Genomic DNA, 16,768 nt, shown 5'->3' with positions numbered 1-16,768 from the left:
CACTCATGCAGCCCCAGATCATGACACTCCCACCACCATGCTTGACTGTAGGCAAGACACACTTGTCTTTGTACTCCTCACCTGGTTGCCGCCACACACGCTTGACACCATCTGAACCAAATAAGTTTATCTTGGTCTCCTCAGACCACAGGACATGGTTCCAGTAATCCATGTCATTAGTCTGCTTGTCTTCAGCAAACTGTTTGCGGGCTTTCTTGTGCATCATCTTTAGAAGAGGCTTCCTTCTGGGACGACAGCCATGCAGACCAATTTGATGCAGTGTGCTGCGTATGGTCTGAGCACTGACAGGCTGACCCCCCACCCCTTCAATCTCTGCAGCAATGCTGGCAGCACTCATATGTCTATTTCCCAAAGACAACCTCTGGAGATGACGCTGAGCACGTGCACTCAACTTCTTTGGTCGACCATGGCGAGGCTTGTTCTGAGTGGAACCTGTCCTGTTAAACTGCTGTATGGTCTTGGCCACCGTGCTGCAGCTCAGTGTCAGGGTCTTGGCAATCTTCTTATAGCCTAGGCCATCTTTATGTAGAGCAACAATTCTGTTTTTTCAGATCCTCAGAGAGTTCGTTGCCATGAGGTGCCATGTTGAACTTCCAGTGACCAGTATGAGGGAGTGTGAGAGCGATGACACCAAATTTAACACACCTGCTCCCCATTCACACCTGAGACCTTGTAACACTAACAAGTCACATGACACCAGGGAGGGAAAATGGCTAATTGGGCCCAATTTGCACATTTTCACTTAGGGGTGTACTCACTTTTGTTGCCAGAGGTTTAGACATTAATGGCTGTGTTGAGTTATTTTGAGGTGACTGCAAATTTACACTGTTACACAAGCTGTACACTCACTACTGTACATTGTAGCAAAGTGTCATTTTGTCAGTGTTGTCACATGAAAAGATATAATCAAATATTTACAAAAATCTGAAGGGTGTACTCACTTTTGTGAGATACTATATATATATATATATATATATATATATATACCTCTATGGGGGATATCTTTCCTTTTGATCCCACCGACCCATTCTCGGGAACTTAATTAACATACAGTTCCTTAGGGTGAGCTAATCAGCTGGGGGTTCCAGCTTGCCATAAAACAATTGTTCCCATTTGGTATCTTGGTCACTATACATTTCAAATTGGATATACTTTGGATAACCCATGGGGGCTTGTAACATAAGAGTTACTATTTAAATTAATTTGTTAAATTCTATCTTTAAATATTCAGTGGTTCTTCCCTAAGAAAGTATGTTGCATTAAAAGTGCATGACTGTATTTGTATGGTTGTTAAAAGTTGTTTCCTAAGTTAAAGTTGTTGTATGTTAGACACATTAAAATCAACCTATGTCGATATAAACCTCTGAGCTAACAAAAACAGGTGTTTATTATAGGCTATATAAAAGCCTCTGCTGTTGGAATGTCTCTTTATAATGAAAGCTTAGCATGGTACTGTTTTAGACTAAATATAATCAGAACACTGAGATATTATTCTTCCAGAACTAACTAGAAGATTATCTTTTGGAGTCAGATAATTAATTAAATGGACACAGATATTTAAATCATGGATTAAAACACGCATTCAACCTTTGGCTGCAGCTATTGTAGAAGAGCAGTGGGCTAAGTATTAAACGCTTAATGTTTTAGCCCTACACAACTATATACAGTATTCCTCTAGCATTATTTGAATGTACATAAATGTTGTAGGGTACTGGTCATTAATGAGGAAAATTTGGGAAAGCCCCACAGCTGTAGTTAGTTGATGATGGTATAAATAGCTGGTTCTACTAGGGGTCAAACCCAAGACTTTCTGCATATAAAGCAGATGTGATGACCACTACACTATGGAACCAGCTGCTTTAAATCATTAACTGAAAGTGCATACATGTTGTAGGATACTGGTCATTAATGTGGAAATATCCCACAGTTGTAGTTGTATTATGAGGTTTTGTTACCCATCCTTACTGGCCATAGGCACAATCTTGCTGGGTTAATATTGCAATTCACAAACTTATGGTTCCAGTGGGGGTCAAACCCAGAACTTCCTGCATGTAAAGCAGATGTGAAAACCTCTACACTATAGAACCAGCTGCTTCAATGCATTTTCTGAAAGTGCAAACATGTTGTAGGGTACTGGTCATTAATGAGGAAAATTAGGATAACCCCACAGGTGTAGTAAGTTAATAAGGTTTTGTTACCCACCACTTCTGGCCATAAATACACAAAACTACTTGGTTTCTCTTGCAATTCACACATGTATGGTTCCACTGGGGGTTGAACCCAGGACTTTCTGCATGTAAAGCAGATGTGATGACCACTACACTATAGAACCAGTTGCTTTACCCTATTATCTGTATGCTCATACATGTTGTAGGGTACTGGTCATTAATGAGGAAATTTGGGAAAACCCATCAGCATTAGACAATTAATGAGGTTTTGTTACTCACCATTACAACACAACCGTATTTGGTTTCTATTGCAATTCACAAAAGTATGGTTTCAGTGGGGGTCAAACCCAGGATTTCCTCCATGTAAAGCAGATGTGATGGCCACTACACTATAGAGCCAGTTGCTTCAAAGTTTTTTCTGAAACTGCATTCATGTTGCAGGGTACTGGTCATTAATGCAGAAATTTTGGGAAATCCCATCAGTGTTAGACAATTAATGAGGTTTTGCTACTCACCATCACAACACAAGCTTACATGGTTTACACTGCCTTTCACACATGTATGGTTCCACTGTAGATCAAACCCAGGACTTTCTGCATGTAAAGCAGACATGATGACCACTACACTATGGAACCAGCTGCTTGAATGCCTTATCTGAAACTGCATTCACGTTGTAGGGTACTGGTTATTAAAGGAAAATTTGGGAAAACCCATCACACAATTCATGAGGTTTTGTTACTCACCATTACCACACAACCTGAGCTGGTTTATATTGCAATTCACACCTGTATGGTTCCACTGGGGGTCGAACCCAGGACTTTCTGCGTGTAAAGCAGACGTGATAACCACTACACCATGGAACCAGTTGGTTCAACCTGTTATCTGTATGCTCATACATGTTGTAGCATACTGGTCATTAATGAGGAAAATGTGGGAAAACACAACAGGTTTACACAATTCATGAGGTTTTGTTACTCACCATTATCACACAACCTTACTTGGTTTACATTGCAACTCTCAACCTCCACTGGAACTCAAACCCAGGACTTTCTGCTTGCCAAAGCAGACGCAATGATCACTACACTATGGAATCAGTTACTTCAGAGCATTATATGAATGTTAATACATTTTGTAGGAGTTCTGGTTATTAACCTTGAGAGGTCCCACCTTTGTGGTTAGTTCAAGAGGTTTTGTTACCCAACCTTACTGGCTATAAACACAACCTGAGTTGGTTTATATTGCAATTCACAAACACATGGTTCCACTGGGGGTCGAACCCAGGACTTTCTGCGTGTAAAGCAGATGTGATGACCACTACACTATAGAACCAACTGCACCTATGCATTTTCTAAAACTGCATTCATGTTGCAGGGTACTGGTCATTAATGCAGAAATTTTGGGAAATCCCAACAGGTTTACACAATTCTTGAGTTTTGTTAGTCACCATTACCACATAAATCCTTTCTTGGTTTATATTGCAATTCACGACTGTATGGTTCCACTGGGGGTCGAACCCAGGACTTTCTGCGTGTAAAGCAGATGTGATGACCACTACACTATGGAACCAGTTGCATCACCCAATTATCTGTATGTGCATACATGATGTAGGATACTTGTCATTAATGAGGACAAAAAGTGGGATAATCCCACATTTGTGGTTAGTTCATGAGGTTTTGTTACCCAAGCTTACTGGCCATAAACACAACCGGAGTTGGTTTATATTGCAATTCACAAAAGTATGGTTCCACTGGGGGTCGAACCCAGGACTTTCTGCGTGTAAAGCAGATGTGATGACCGCTACACTATAGAACCAGTTGCTACAACAGCTTATCTGAAACTGCATTCATGTTGTAGGGTACTGATTATTAAAGGAAAAATTGGGAAAACCCATCACACTTACACAACTCATGAGGTTTTGTTACTCACCATTACCACACAACCTGAGCTGGTTTATATTGCAATTCACAACTGTATGGTTCCACTGGGGGTCAAACCCAGGACTTTCTGCAGGTAAAGCAGATGTGATGACCACTACACTATAGAACCAGCTGCACCTATGTATTTTCTAAAACTGCATTCATGTTGCAGGGTACTGGTCATTAATGCAGAAATATTGGGAAATCCCATCAGGTTTACACAATTCTTGAGGTTCTGTTAGTCACCATTACCACACAACCTTTCTTGGTTTATATTGCAATTCACAACTGTATGGTTCCACTGGGGGTTGAACCCAAGACTTTCTGCGTGTAAAGCAGATGTGATGACCACTACACTATGGAAACAGTTGCATCACCCAATTATCTGTATGTGCATACATGATGTAGGATACTTGTCATTAATGAGGACAAAAAGTGGGATAACCCCACATTTGTGGTTAGTTCATGAGGTTTTGTTACCCAAGCTTACTGGCCATAAACACAACCTGAGTTGGTTTATATTGCAATTCATGAAAGTATGGTTCCACTGGGGGTCGAACCCAGGACTTTCTGCGTGTAAAGCAGATGTGATGACCGCTACACTATAGAACCAGTTGCTATAACAGCTTATCTGAAACTGCATTCATGTTGTAGGGTACTGATTATTAAAGGAAAAATTGTGAAAATCCATCACACTTACACAACTCATGAGGTTTTGTTACTTACCATTACCACACAACCTAAGCTGGTTTATATTGCAATTCACAACTGTATGGTTCCACTGGGGGTCGAACCCAGGACTTTCTGCGTGTAAAGCAGACGTGATGACCACTACACTATGGAACCAGTTGGGGTAACCTGTTATCTGTATGCTCATACATGTTGTAGCATACTGGTCATTAATGAGGAAAATTTGGGAAAACACAACAGGTTTACACAATTCATGAGGTCTTGTTACTCACCATTATCACACAACCTTACTTGGTTTATATTGCAACTCTCAACCTCCACTGGAACGCAAACCCAGGACTTTCTGCTTGCCAAAGCAGACGCAATGATCACAACACTATGGAAGCAGTTACTTCAGAGCATTATATGAATGTTACATTTCATTTTGTAGGAGTTCTGGTCACTAACCTTGAGAAATCCCACCTTTGTGGTTAGTTCAAGAGGTTTTGTTACCCAACCTTACTGGCTATAAACACAACCTGAGTTGGTTTATATTGCAATTCACAACTGTATGGTTCCACTGGGGGTTGAACCCAGGCCTTTCTGCGTGTAAAGCAGATGTGATGACCACTACACTATAGAACCAGCTGCACCTATGCCTTTTCTAGAACTGCATTCATGTTGTAGGGTACTGGTTATTAAAGGAAAATTTCGGAAAACCCAACAGGTTTACACAATTCATGGGGTTTGGTGCAGATTATTAAAGCAGACGTGATGACAACTACACTTCACCACACACCACTTCACTCAGAATTCAGTCACCACTACAAAATGGCCGATACCCTAAATAGTATACTATATAGGCGATAGGGAGCGGTTTGTCAAAGCCAGCTCCTGATGGGAGGGTCAGCTCCAAGTGGGTGGGTCTTTAGCTCCAAATGGGAGGGTCAGCTCTGAATGGGTGGGACTTTAGCTCCAAATGGGCTTTACAAACCTCCAGAGGACTTTGATTGGTTACTGTAGTGATTGTCATGTAAATTAAGCTGTCGATTTTTTTTTTCCAGAAGCAATACAGCAGTTTGACAGAGTTAAATGGGTAAACTTGCAGTTTTTAATTTTAAATTTTGAGACACTGAATTCCCAGATTATGTAGAAATAAACAAAAAGAAGTGTATTTTATTTGTTAAATTTTTTTTTTATCCATTTTATAATGTGCTTGCTGTCTATGCACCAGGTTACGCTGGTAAGGGCAGACGAGGCAAGCGCCAGGGCATTTTACCCAGGATTCTGCAGTTTGTCATGCATGCAATCCAGCTGTGCTAATGAGTAATGGGATTGTACATGCAGAGAAAATGCATGGCACCTTTCATCTCTATGAACTGTAAATATATGTCAAATGTAGTTTTTATTTCTGAGTAACTTGTACATATTTTGTAGTAGATTTTGTTGTGAAGGAATAGTTCACCTAAAAACAAAATCACTGAGCAATAAAAAATTGTTGGTTATAAACTTGATACACATTCACCTCACTGAGTACAGTTATATCTCATTTTAAGTTTGTTTCCATCTTTTAAAAATGGAAATGGAATTAAAATTTAATGGAATTAAAATGGAATTTTAAAATTAACATTTAATATTAGACAGTTATTATATACACTTCCAAATAGAATGGCATTGGGCATGCATACAGTAACGACAAATCTGTAAGAAATTAAATTAAATCTACAAGAAAAAGTGTTAATATTTAGTTTTAAATCTGTGTTTTTGACTAGTGTCACAACTTCCGGTCATCATTTATCACCGCGCACCTTGGCGCGATTGGGGACTTCCGCATACTTGCCATGAACGACAATGCTGTTAGAAATGAAATTAAAACTACAAGAAAAAGTCTTGATATTTAGTTTTAAATCTGTGTTTTTGTCATCATTTATCACCGCGCACCTTTGCACTCAGAGCAATTGGGGATTTCCGCATCCTTGCCATCACTTCTGGATTTTCACCTAAATCCTGCCCATTTCTGAAATCCCACCTACTTGTGGCGTAATTACCTCCCACTTGGAACTCAGTACCTCCCACTTGGAGGTCTTCAGGCTGCAGTGATACATACTTGAACTCACCAACAGTGGGAATGATCCTCACACGATGGTGCCCCAGTCCCAAACATCCAACACGGTGTGACGTGAACTAGCTGGCTAACTGGTAGCTATCCATACAACTTACAAGCTCGTCCTCCTCAGTCTTTTCTACTCCTATGATCTCCTGTTCATCCTCCTCTGTTCTCTTCCTCTTAAAATTCTGTAGGATGCTCATCTCTGTGTGAACATTTTGACTAACGTTACCATTAAATCGTTTATGGACACAGCAATGGCACATGTGCACAATTTTGGTGTGCTAGCTTGCTTGCAGACTTATGCGTATTTGTCAGTTTCATAGGCTAAATAATTATTTCGACAACAAAATTATTGATCAAAACCAGCAAACAATCAGCAATTTCAGGGGTTGAAATAGCTACGATATCCTACCACAAATACAAAGTAGTAAATCATCTATACATTAATGTGCTCAAGAGCGTCTGAATGCTGTGTCGTAACTGCCCTCACCTCAGGACACAGATGTCCACGGAATATTCGAGTCATCTCCAAATGAATCCATTTTCTGAAAAGCTGTACCAGGTTTTGCTTGTTACCTTGCAGTGACAGACACTTTGCTCTTGTCAAGCTTGGCAATAGGCAAACAGTTCAGCAGAATGATGTCATTTGGAGAGTGTCCAACTCAGAAATCCTGGGAGACAGGCAGGCAATGCGAAATAAAATTTGACAGTAGGAAAAAGTGGGATGGACAAAACCTAGATTTTGAAATGTGGCAGGACATGTCCCCCCCCCCATGTATAATGGCTCCTATGCCCATGTGTTATTTTAACTAGCTGCTATGAGCAGCTACTGTATTGATGTCTAGGTGATTTGTTGGTACCTCGAATAGTGAAGGCTACAGCAGGGGGAAGAGCTTTCTCTTACAAAGCCCCACAGTTATGGAACAGTCTTTCAATTAGTGTTCGGGACTCAGACACAGTCTCAGTGTTTAAGTCCAGGCTGAAAACATGTTTGTTTACTCAAGCTTACCATGAATAGACTTTCTTTTACGCAAAGTACACAATCTTATCCACTATGGGATAGTAAGCATACCTAACAATCTCACAATCTCTTTACCTCCCTCGCTCATTCTCCTTCTGTTGAGCCACACATGATTTTATGGAGATGCCAGTAATCCTGACCCTTTCTGCTCTCCGGAGCTGCCTGATCCATCCTGATGCCCTACCTCTGGTTGGAGCTTTCATCAACTGGAGGCCACATTCTGCTAATGAGGACGACCAAGCAGTGCAGCCTGGAGATTGCTGAGGACGGTGCCACTTGAAGTACCATGGAAATGGGTTTGGACCTCATTTCCACATGGACATTCTCGCTGTGGTTGCTGGGACTATGGTTGCTGCAATGGTCTTAGGACTGCAATTACCACATACAATTTTGCACTCAAGTCTCCTTTGGTGAACATTGGAGTAGTTCAACAAAACAGACTTCATGTACAAACCATAATGAACTTTCCTTTACTTTTACACTATCCATTGTTACCCAGATGAGGACGGGTTCCCTTCTGAGTCTGGTTCCTCTCAAGGTTTCTTCCTCCTATCATCTCAGGGAGTTTTTCCTTGCCACCGTCACCACCAGCTTTCTCAATAGGGATAAATTCACAAACTTAAAATCTGTATCCTGTGTTATATAAAAGCGATATACAAATAAAATTAATTGAATTGAAGTGAAGAGGCCAAACTCCCTGTAGACATGTGTAAAGTAGTTATTGAATAAAAAAATTTTTACTCTACGAGTTGAATAATACAGTAATATAATATAGCATAATATAATAGGAAACTGTGCAAGTACATATTTTATATTTTACATGTCACATTTTCTGCATATACCAGACTTGGATTAGGTGAAATCACAAAAACTAGGTATGTATGTAACCTATTATGAGATAAGACAATATAATAAGGATACACCTTATGCTCTTAATGTTTTTATGTCATGTTCTTGTTCATACATGTTTGGTGGCTGTGTGTGTTTGGGGGGGTGGCATCTGAAACCAGTGAAGCCACCTCCCTGAAATGAGTTTTTGCAGGTTGGGATGTTTGTACTGTTCATTAATGAGGAAAATTTGTGAAAAATCCACAGGTTTAGTTACTCACAGTTACTGGCAATAAACACACAACCTTGCTTGGTTTATGTTGCACTTCAAAAATGCATGGTTTCACTGGGTCTCGAACCTCAGACCTTCGGTGTGTAAAGCAGACGTGATAACCTCTACAATATGGAAACATTTACAGAAGTGCGATTGTAAAATTAGTAGTATACTTTTGACCAGCTAATAGGATCCTTTTGATCTTTGCTTGTTTGTTTGTTTATTTGTTTTAAAGAAAACTCTTGACAACTCTAACATTTGAAGTAGGTCATAGGGTTTTGTTTTTACAACTTAATGAACTTTTATTTCACAGAAGTTAAAGCTGAGCTTTACCAGAGATCAGATCTGTGTCACTGTAAATGCATTTGAACAAATAAGCTCAGCTACATTACTCACCCTTACTGGTGATAAGTGTAAAGCCTTACTTGTTTTTTGTTGTACTTAAAATTCTATTTTTTAAATATACACTTGTGAGTACTTGATTTGAATTAAAATGTGAGGATTTTATCAGCCTACCCATCATGACCAGTTTACATGACTGAACGTTTATATAAAGACCTAATGGCAGGTTGACAAAAATTAAAGATGCAAAAACTAGTTTCCATATAATTTCTCTGCCAATTAAGTGTTTCAGTTAAGATAATTTTTTAAAGTCTTATATTGAAACTGAGTGATTCTTGTAGGGAATTCTATGCATAAATACATTCAGTTAACACTGTCCATACTCTACAAGGTGGAATATCTGAGTACAGAGAAAGGGAACCCATTAGATTCATCCACATTCTTTAGAAACTTGGTTCACACCCATCACAATGACATGGTGACCTTTTGGAGGTTGGTAAACTGTAAGAAAATCAGTAGAGAGATGAGACCATGGAGTAGTTCCAATTTACCAGCTAGGAAATGTGCATGGAGCTTTGGTCCGAACATTTAACATTGTACACATTGTTTCCACTGAAAGCTTTTTAAACCCAATAAGCAACACATACATTTTTAAATTATTTTAACCAATTGAAACAGATTTAAAAAAAAAAAAAAAAAAAAAAAAAAAAAAAACATATCCAAAAACAGTCTAATGAGGTTGTAGGATACTGTTCATTGATGAGAGAAATTCTTGAAAATGCTAAAAGGGCAGGTTACTGTAGTTCATCGAACCAGTGATGGAAACATATAAGTTGAATGTGCTTACATATAATAGGATGCTGTTCATAATAATAAAGTAAAATTAATTTTAAAACAAAACATTTAAATGAATAATTAAACAGTCAATAATAAATAATGAGTTATACTCACTACTCATTTTAATGTTGTCTAGAGTGACATGATCATTTGTTAAATATAATATTGCTCTAGACTGCAAGAAAAGTGTATTTTTAAAAAAATGATTTCAACCAATTAACCAACAGATAAAAAACATATCCTAGAACAGTCTAATTAGCTATGAGAGTCACTATCCTGTATCATATGGAAGGATACATGGAGCACGTGGTATGATTCCTGGATAAGATAGGCTCGCTATTTAGCATATTTAAATAGATTTTTTTTTTTTAATGTGATCAGTTATAACTAAACAGTATTTTCATTCAGTGTGTGCAAATTTGCTCTGTGCACACCTCTGCTAATGTCCACATCCTGCTAAGACTGTGCTTGCTGTCCTGCTGACGTGCTGTTTCACTGCTGCAGCTGCAACAACATGGCTAAAATGTTCCGTACCCTTACAGTCTTAATCACTGCATTCAGCATATTACAAGGTAAGCCTGCTGAGCATTTTCATCATTTGGTGTGACTGCTGTACTGGTTTTGAACTAATGTAGAATAATGAATTTTTTTAATGTAGGAGACTTTTTCAATGATTTTTACATTGTACGTTGGTATTTGTACATTGTACAGCTGTATTTTATGCAGTTTTTTGTACTGATCATCAGTGATTGTTTTGGTTACACTTGAAAACAGAGGTCCATCTAATTATTCATTTACTGCTATTAAAAACTCTGTTATATAAATAAGATATGATTAGATTTGTCAGTTGCTTCCTAAAATGATGTCCACTGCTTCTTTTCTTTCTTTTTTTTTAAGACTCATGTACACCAAGACTAGCTTAGCATGACAGATAACAACTTAATCCCTCTTACAATATAAAGTGTACCAATGCAAACCGTGAATAAACAGAGTGAGATCTTATTGATATGCCCCTGTTGGAGAAACCACACCTCTGCTATATAGTCACATCCTGTTAAGAGTGTGGTTTCAGCCAACAAGCTGATATCATTGCTGCTGCTCTATATCGACTACGTCTGCTTAACAACATGGCTAAACTGCTACAAGTCATTTCAGTTTTAATCATTGTTTTCAGCATATTTCAAGGTAAGCCTGCTGAGTAATTTTCATCAGTTCACGGGCCTGTTATACTGCTTTGGAATTTCACAAACTACGAACCTCATGCCTGAATGGAAATATATCGTCAGTGTAAAAATGTGGAAATGTAAATGTTATATATACTGTCAAACCGCACTGTAAAACCGGACAAGTTCATTTAACTCAAAAAATTTGAGGAAACTAATTACCTCCAAAATTTTAAGTTGATAAATCAATTTCTTTAAGCCAAATACACTTAAATATAACAAAGTTGAGTCAAATTGTTGTTATATTTAAGGGTATTTGGCTTAAAGAAATTGATTCATCAACTTAAAAATTTTGAGGTAATTAGTTTCCTCAAATTTTTTGAGTTAAATGAACTTATCCGGTTTTACAGTGTAGTTAATTTGTCAGTATTTCACAATTTTGATTGAACTAAATTGGTTGTAGGTTTAAGAGTACTTTCTACATTTAAAAAAACTTCACTATCATGTTGGATTGTCAATATTTAAAATTCCTTTCCTTGTAACTTTCCTTGTTGGAAGCAAATGGCATATTGTGGCAAGCTGTTGTACAAGGGAAATATAGGTAATGAATAAGGAATAAAACACAACAGGGTGTGCTGTTATAACAGGATGCACTACAGGTTTAATGTTTAATGTTGTGGAACGCCCGCAAGACAAGTTAGTTTTTGCAGTCACTTTCATTAGAGTAACTATAAAATGTCACCCGTCGCCAACCTCCAAAGTTTCTCTCTCCTGATGTTAATAAGACAACAAAAAGACAAAGCTTGTCATGTTAACAAGAAAACGAAAGAACAGAAAACGCACTGATGCTGGGGACTCTTTCCATACTTTTTAAATAAACACTTCCTCAGAAGAACGCTTCACCATGTGAACGATTATACATTTTTCTTTGTTATAAATTACACCACCATTTTTAAATAAGTTATTATTTAGTCTTAGTTTATGCGGAACATTTGTCATACAGCTCCCTGTGAATGAGCTATTACTGTAGAAATGATGATTTGTTCAAATGAACACATTAATATAAACCCAAAAGCTGGCACTATTGTGCCATTATAGGAAATAAATGAACACCTTCTATCAAATATGAGAATTCAACAACACTGTGGTATAAAATTAGCATGTTTAAACATTACTCACAAGCAATAACTGTTGCATCATTAACACTAATTTCTGCTCAAGATAATGCTGAACAATGTCTCACAGGTACAGGTACGACTGTTCAACCAACAACAACAGTTCAACAAGGTACGACTGCTCTACGAACAACAACAACAACAACAACAGTTGGAAGAGATGTCACCACTGAAACGCACCATCCATCAAGCACAGCATCTTTGACCACCCGTGCTACCATTGTGACTAATTCTCAAAGCACAGCTTTGAATGAAACACCTCCAACAAACAGCACATCTCCTCAAACAAGTATCCATCTAACAACCACATCTTCACAGTCACACACATTGTCACATGGCAAGATCACCACCACTGACCAAAACAAAACGACTATAGTTGTCAGTAACAGCAGTGGAACCACTGCTTTAAAGACCACCAAACTCACTACTGAAGAACACAATAAGACAGGAAAATTGAACACAACCCCAAGTTCAGGTAGTGTATTTAAGCAGGTTTGATAGTAAAACATATTGACTATTGTGGCTACAATACATAATCATGAACTTTATATTTTATATAGCTTCAAGTAATGACAGAGAAGACAGCTTGGCAAGAAACCCAGGCCTTGTGGCTATCTTGTGCATTTTCTTCATCACTTTGGCCTTGGTGATTGTGGTTGTGATCGCTAAGATGATCCGCTGCAGTAAAACCTCGCAATTTGAAAGGCTGGATGACGTACCTATGGTGAGGTTCTAACTGCTTACACTCTTTAGTGTCGTGTTTTGACTTTCCATTGTCATTGATTACTACCATATGGGCAAACTGCTTTTATATATTCTTTCATGAATTCTCTTTTTCACTCCCATCAGAACAAGGTGAACGAGGAAGCACCATTTGCTCAATACCCTCCACAATAGACAAGACTTTCAAGACTTTCATGGTGTGGGCAACAGGCATGACAGTGTAAATGCAAACTGGAAAATGGGTGGAGTTATGGATGGAGTCCAAAATGTCCTGCTTCATGGAAAACCTGTAGCGCATTGTTAATATGTAGCATAATTACATGTCACACATGTTTTAAAAATGCTTTAAAAATCTGAATGCTATTATGAATTATTTTAATGTCAGATTAAGTCTGTTTGGTTAATTCACATGATCAAAAGAGGGCGCCACTATTATATGTGGGCTTTGTGTGTCGATGTGTGTGCGAGAGAGAGAGAGAGCGCATGGGTGTGTGCATGTGTAGGTGAGTATGTGGGTTTATCAATTGAGTCATGCCATTTCATTTGGCTTGAATGTTTGCCCACTATACTGTACATTCACTAACTAGACTATATTTGCTCTTAGAACTATTGTTGGACATGTGTGCAAGGGTTGGTGAAGTTTCAGCATAGCTTTGAGTGCTTTTAGGTACTTTGAGCTTAGTAAGAAAGAATTATTTTAATATAATCAATACATTAACTAGGGTGGAATTGCTGCTACATTTGCAGGGTTCCTGAATTCAGGTTACTGTCTGTGCAGAGTTTCTCATGTTCTCTCTGTGTCTACATGAGCTTCCTCCAGGGGGCTCTGGTTTCTTCCCACCTCTCAAAGACATACCAGTAAGTGGATTGGTGACTCTAAATTGCCCCTAATTGTGAATGTTTGTGTGTGTGCACGGTGCCCTGTGATAGCCTGGCATCCCATCTAGAGTGTATTCCCAATTCACACATGGTGTTCCTGGAATAGACTCCAGATCCAATGCAACCCTGATCAGGATAAAGTGCTTTCTGAAGATGAACGAATGAAAGGTTGGACACACTGACCAATTAAATGGAAAACTGAAGCATGACATGTACGTTTTGGGACTGATATTCATAATAAAAACACTTAATTTTCTTCTGGACACAATAACACCTTTTAATATATATTCTGATGCACAGAGGGGTGACATTATTTATACAGAAATGTAAACATTAAAAAAACAACAAATCAATCAAATTAATAAATCAATAGACAACTAAGACTCAACTCAAAGATTGCTTTGCTTCTGTACGCACTCTCCGAAAAAGGTATTAAACTGAAACTTTCTTTGTTGCTGGAGTGGTACCCTCAATGGTACACCTTTTGCAACTTTATTATGTATATTTTACCTAGAAAGGTGAATATGGAGTACATTGAATTATTTATTCTAAAAAAAAATTGTTAAATTTACACTATGGAGCACATGTCAAATTGAAAAATACAATCTGGACTGGCCTGATCCATCCTGATGTCCCACTTCTGTTTGGTGTTCTCATCACCTGAATATCACTCGCTGCTAAAGATTACAGTGAAATTACTGTGGATGGTACCATATAGAAACCATAAAGATGGCTGTGGTTGTTCTTCCTTGGATAGCCCTAGGACTACAATTGCTAAGAACAAGTCTCCATAATTGAACAGTTAATAACTTCAAATTTGGTATAACAGACTTCAAGTTAAAACTACTGTCTAATGAATTCAGAAATTACTGTGATGTTCATACTCGTGAGTTGCTCATAAGCTCATGCAACTGTTGCACTTTTTGACTATATAGTATATAGCATTGGTCACCAACTCTGTTCCTGGAGATCTACCTTCCTGAACATTTTAACTCCAACCATAACCGTGCCTACCTGACCATCTAATCATTGGCTGCATCCGAAATCACGTACTACCCTACTACACAGTGGGTGAAAAGACATCTACTGTCTCAAGCCAGAGGGCTGATTTATCCCCCTCGGCCGGAACTATGGAGACTGTGGGTCAGGCCCCTGAGAGGCACCAGCTCATAGATTCTGTTCTCGCAACTGAGGTTGTAGATACCATGTTGAATGCTAGAGCACCATCCACAAGGAAATTTTGGCCAGCCACTCCCCTGTTGATGGAGAATCTGTGGGGCAACATCCTCTAACATTGAGGTTTATGCGTGGTGTCAGGCAGCTGAGGCCCATATGCAGACCACGCATACCTTCCAGGAACCTTTCTGTGGTCCTGGCAGGTCTGTTAGGTACCTCGTTTGAGCTCTTAGAGTCAACCTCAGAGAAGCTTCTGACTCTAAAGGTACCTCTTCTGCTGGCCCTGACATCTCTCAAGCAAGTAGGAGATCTACAAGCTCTCCCTTTTGCCCCTTCCTGTCTTGACTTTGCCCCTGGATTAGCCGAGGCCTTCCAATATCCTAGGCCGGATTATATTCCTAAAGTGCCTACATCTGCTGCCCAGCTGGTAGTGTTGCAGGCTTTCTGCCCTCCTCCTTTCCTCACACCGGAACAAGAGAAATTGCACCTACTGTGTCTATAAGAGCTCTCTGTACTTACGTCCACTGCTCCGGCCAGTGGCATAAGACGGAGCAGCTGCTGGTCTTTTTTTATCACGCGATGCGCTTAATTGCCACATCACCTGATCACGGCAAGCCTATAAATAGGCATTATGTTACACAAGCTTCAGATGCCGGTCACGCACGAGGGCTCTTCCCACAGCGTGAAGCTCACACAACATCTCATTCAAGGAACAGGGTTACATGCGTAACGCAGACGTGTTGGATTATATCTACTTCCTTTTACTGCTAATAAAATATAGAAAGCAGACTGACTGCCAGTGTCTCACTATTTGGTTTGTATTTGCTGATTTTGTTCCATTTTGGTACAATGATTGTCAATTATTAGTACTTAAAGATGCACTATTTCGATTTTTGTCAGTATTTAAATTTTTTTTTTTAATTATGAGTTTTGTTAACAGAATTCTGACCTCGAGCACAAGAAAAGCTAAAAGATAGGGTTGAAGATAGAAAAATCCATTTCCACAATGACAAAATCTTTATGTACATTTCATGTACATTAAATTTTATTACATTAGGTATGTCTCACCATTTATTAACCAAGAAAAATAAGCCAAATCTATGCTGGACAAGCATGAGTTTTCACAATTCCTTATGATAATGAATAATTTTCAAAGCGTGTTGCAACTCTCTTTTTCAGTGGCGCTAAGGCGGATGAAGTATGTCTGGGATTGTGTTCATTCTTCACACACATACTGAATAGTATGTACTGTTTCCACGGCCTGTCAGGGTACACGATTTCGGACAGTCATTGCCTTAAAAAGTTCTTGATTAACTAAAGCAGGTGTGCGAGAGTTTGGCTGGAGGTGAAACCTGCAGGAAGGTAGATCTCAAGGAAGAGAGTTTGTGACCACTGGAATACAGTTATAGAAAGAGAAATTATTTATAATCGTATTATGCAGTGTCACCCAGATAAAGATGGGTTTT

General features: G+C 38.8%; 1 protein-coding gene and 10 non-coding genes across 12 annotated transcripts; 1 reads left to right on the top strand and 10 right to left on the bottom strand.

Moving 5' to 3' along the window:
* Positions 1–2,280: 2,280 nt before the first annotated feature.
* Positions 2,281–2,353, bottom strand: trnav-uac (transfer RNA valine (anticodon UAC)). Its single transcript has one exon. It is a non-coding gene; the product is annotated as a tRNA-Val (tRNA).
* Positions 2,354–2,979: 626 nt separating this feature from the next.
* trnav-uac (transfer RNA valine (anticodon UAC)) lies at positions 2,980–3,052 on the bottom strand. The gene has a single exon. It is a non-coding gene; the product is annotated as a tRNA-Val (tRNA).
* Positions 3,053–3,445: 393 nt separating this feature from the next.
* On the bottom strand, positions 3,446–3,518 carry trnav-uac (transfer RNA valine (anticodon UAC)). Its single transcript has one exon. It is a non-coding gene; the product is annotated as a tRNA-Val (tRNA).
* Positions 3,519–3,682: 164 nt separating this feature from the next.
* trnav-uac (transfer RNA valine (anticodon UAC)) lies at positions 3,683–3,755 on the bottom strand. The gene has a single exon. It is a non-coding gene; the product is annotated as a tRNA-Val (tRNA).
* Positions 3,756–3,928: 173 nt separating this feature from the next.
* On the bottom strand, positions 3,929–4,001 carry trnav-uac (transfer RNA valine (anticodon UAC)). Its single transcript has one exon. It is a non-coding gene; the product is annotated as a tRNA-Val (tRNA).
* A 161-nt stretch (positions 4,002–4,162) lies between these two features.
* Positions 4,163–4,235, bottom strand: trnav-uac (transfer RNA valine (anticodon UAC)). The gene has a single exon. It is a non-coding gene; the product is annotated as a tRNA-Val (tRNA).
* A 163-nt stretch (positions 4,236–4,398) lies between these two features.
* On the bottom strand, positions 4,399–4,471 carry trnav-uac (transfer RNA valine (anticodon UAC)). Its single transcript has one exon. It is a non-coding gene; the product is annotated as a tRNA-Val (tRNA).
* Positions 4,472–4,644: 173 nt separating this feature from the next.
* trnav-uac (transfer RNA valine (anticodon UAC)) lies at positions 4,645–4,717 on the bottom strand. Its single transcript has one exon. It is a non-coding gene; the product is annotated as a tRNA-Val (tRNA).
* Positions 4,718–4,878: 161 nt separating this feature from the next.
* trnav-uac (transfer RNA valine (anticodon UAC)) lies at positions 4,879–4,951 on the bottom strand. The gene has a single exon. It is a non-coding gene; the product is annotated as a tRNA-Val (tRNA).
* A 395-nt stretch (positions 4,952–5,346) lies between these two features.
* trnav-uac (transfer RNA valine (anticodon UAC)) lies at positions 5,347–5,419 on the bottom strand. The gene has a single exon. It is a non-coding gene; the product is annotated as a tRNA-Val (tRNA).
* A 5,072-nt stretch (positions 5,420–10,491) lies between these two features.
* LOC128613685 (integumentary mucin C.1-like) lies at positions 10,492–13,952 on the top strand. Of its 2 annotated transcripts, none has more exons than XM_053634716.1 (4): positions 10,492–10,758; positions 12,595–12,999; positions 13,085–13,248; positions 13,374–13,952. In XM_053634716.1, exons 1-4 carry the CDS (start codon positions 10,701–10,703, stop codon positions 13,419–13,421), a joined length of 675 nt encoding a protein of 224 aa, XP_053490691.1. In that variant the 5' UTR covers positions 10,492–10,700; the 3' UTR covers positions 13,422–13,952. The 2 variants fall into 2 exon arrangements, with proteins under 2 accessions (XP_053490691.1, XP_053490690.1); XM_053634715.1 differs by lacking the exon at positions 10,492–10,758 and adding an exon at positions 10,813–11,371.
* The last annotated feature ends 2,816 nt before the right edge of the window (positions 13,953–16,768 follow it).

This window comes from Ictalurus furcatus, chromosome 10 (assembly GCF_023375685.1).
Source record: "Ictalurus furcatus strain D&B chromosome 10, Billie_1.0, whole genome shotgun sequence".
Taxonomy (NCBI): domain Eukaryota; kingdom Metazoa; phylum Chordata; class Actinopteri; order Siluriformes; family Ictaluridae; genus Ictalurus; species Ictalurus furcatus.
This window is presented reverse-complemented; position numbering and strand designations above follow the sequence as displayed.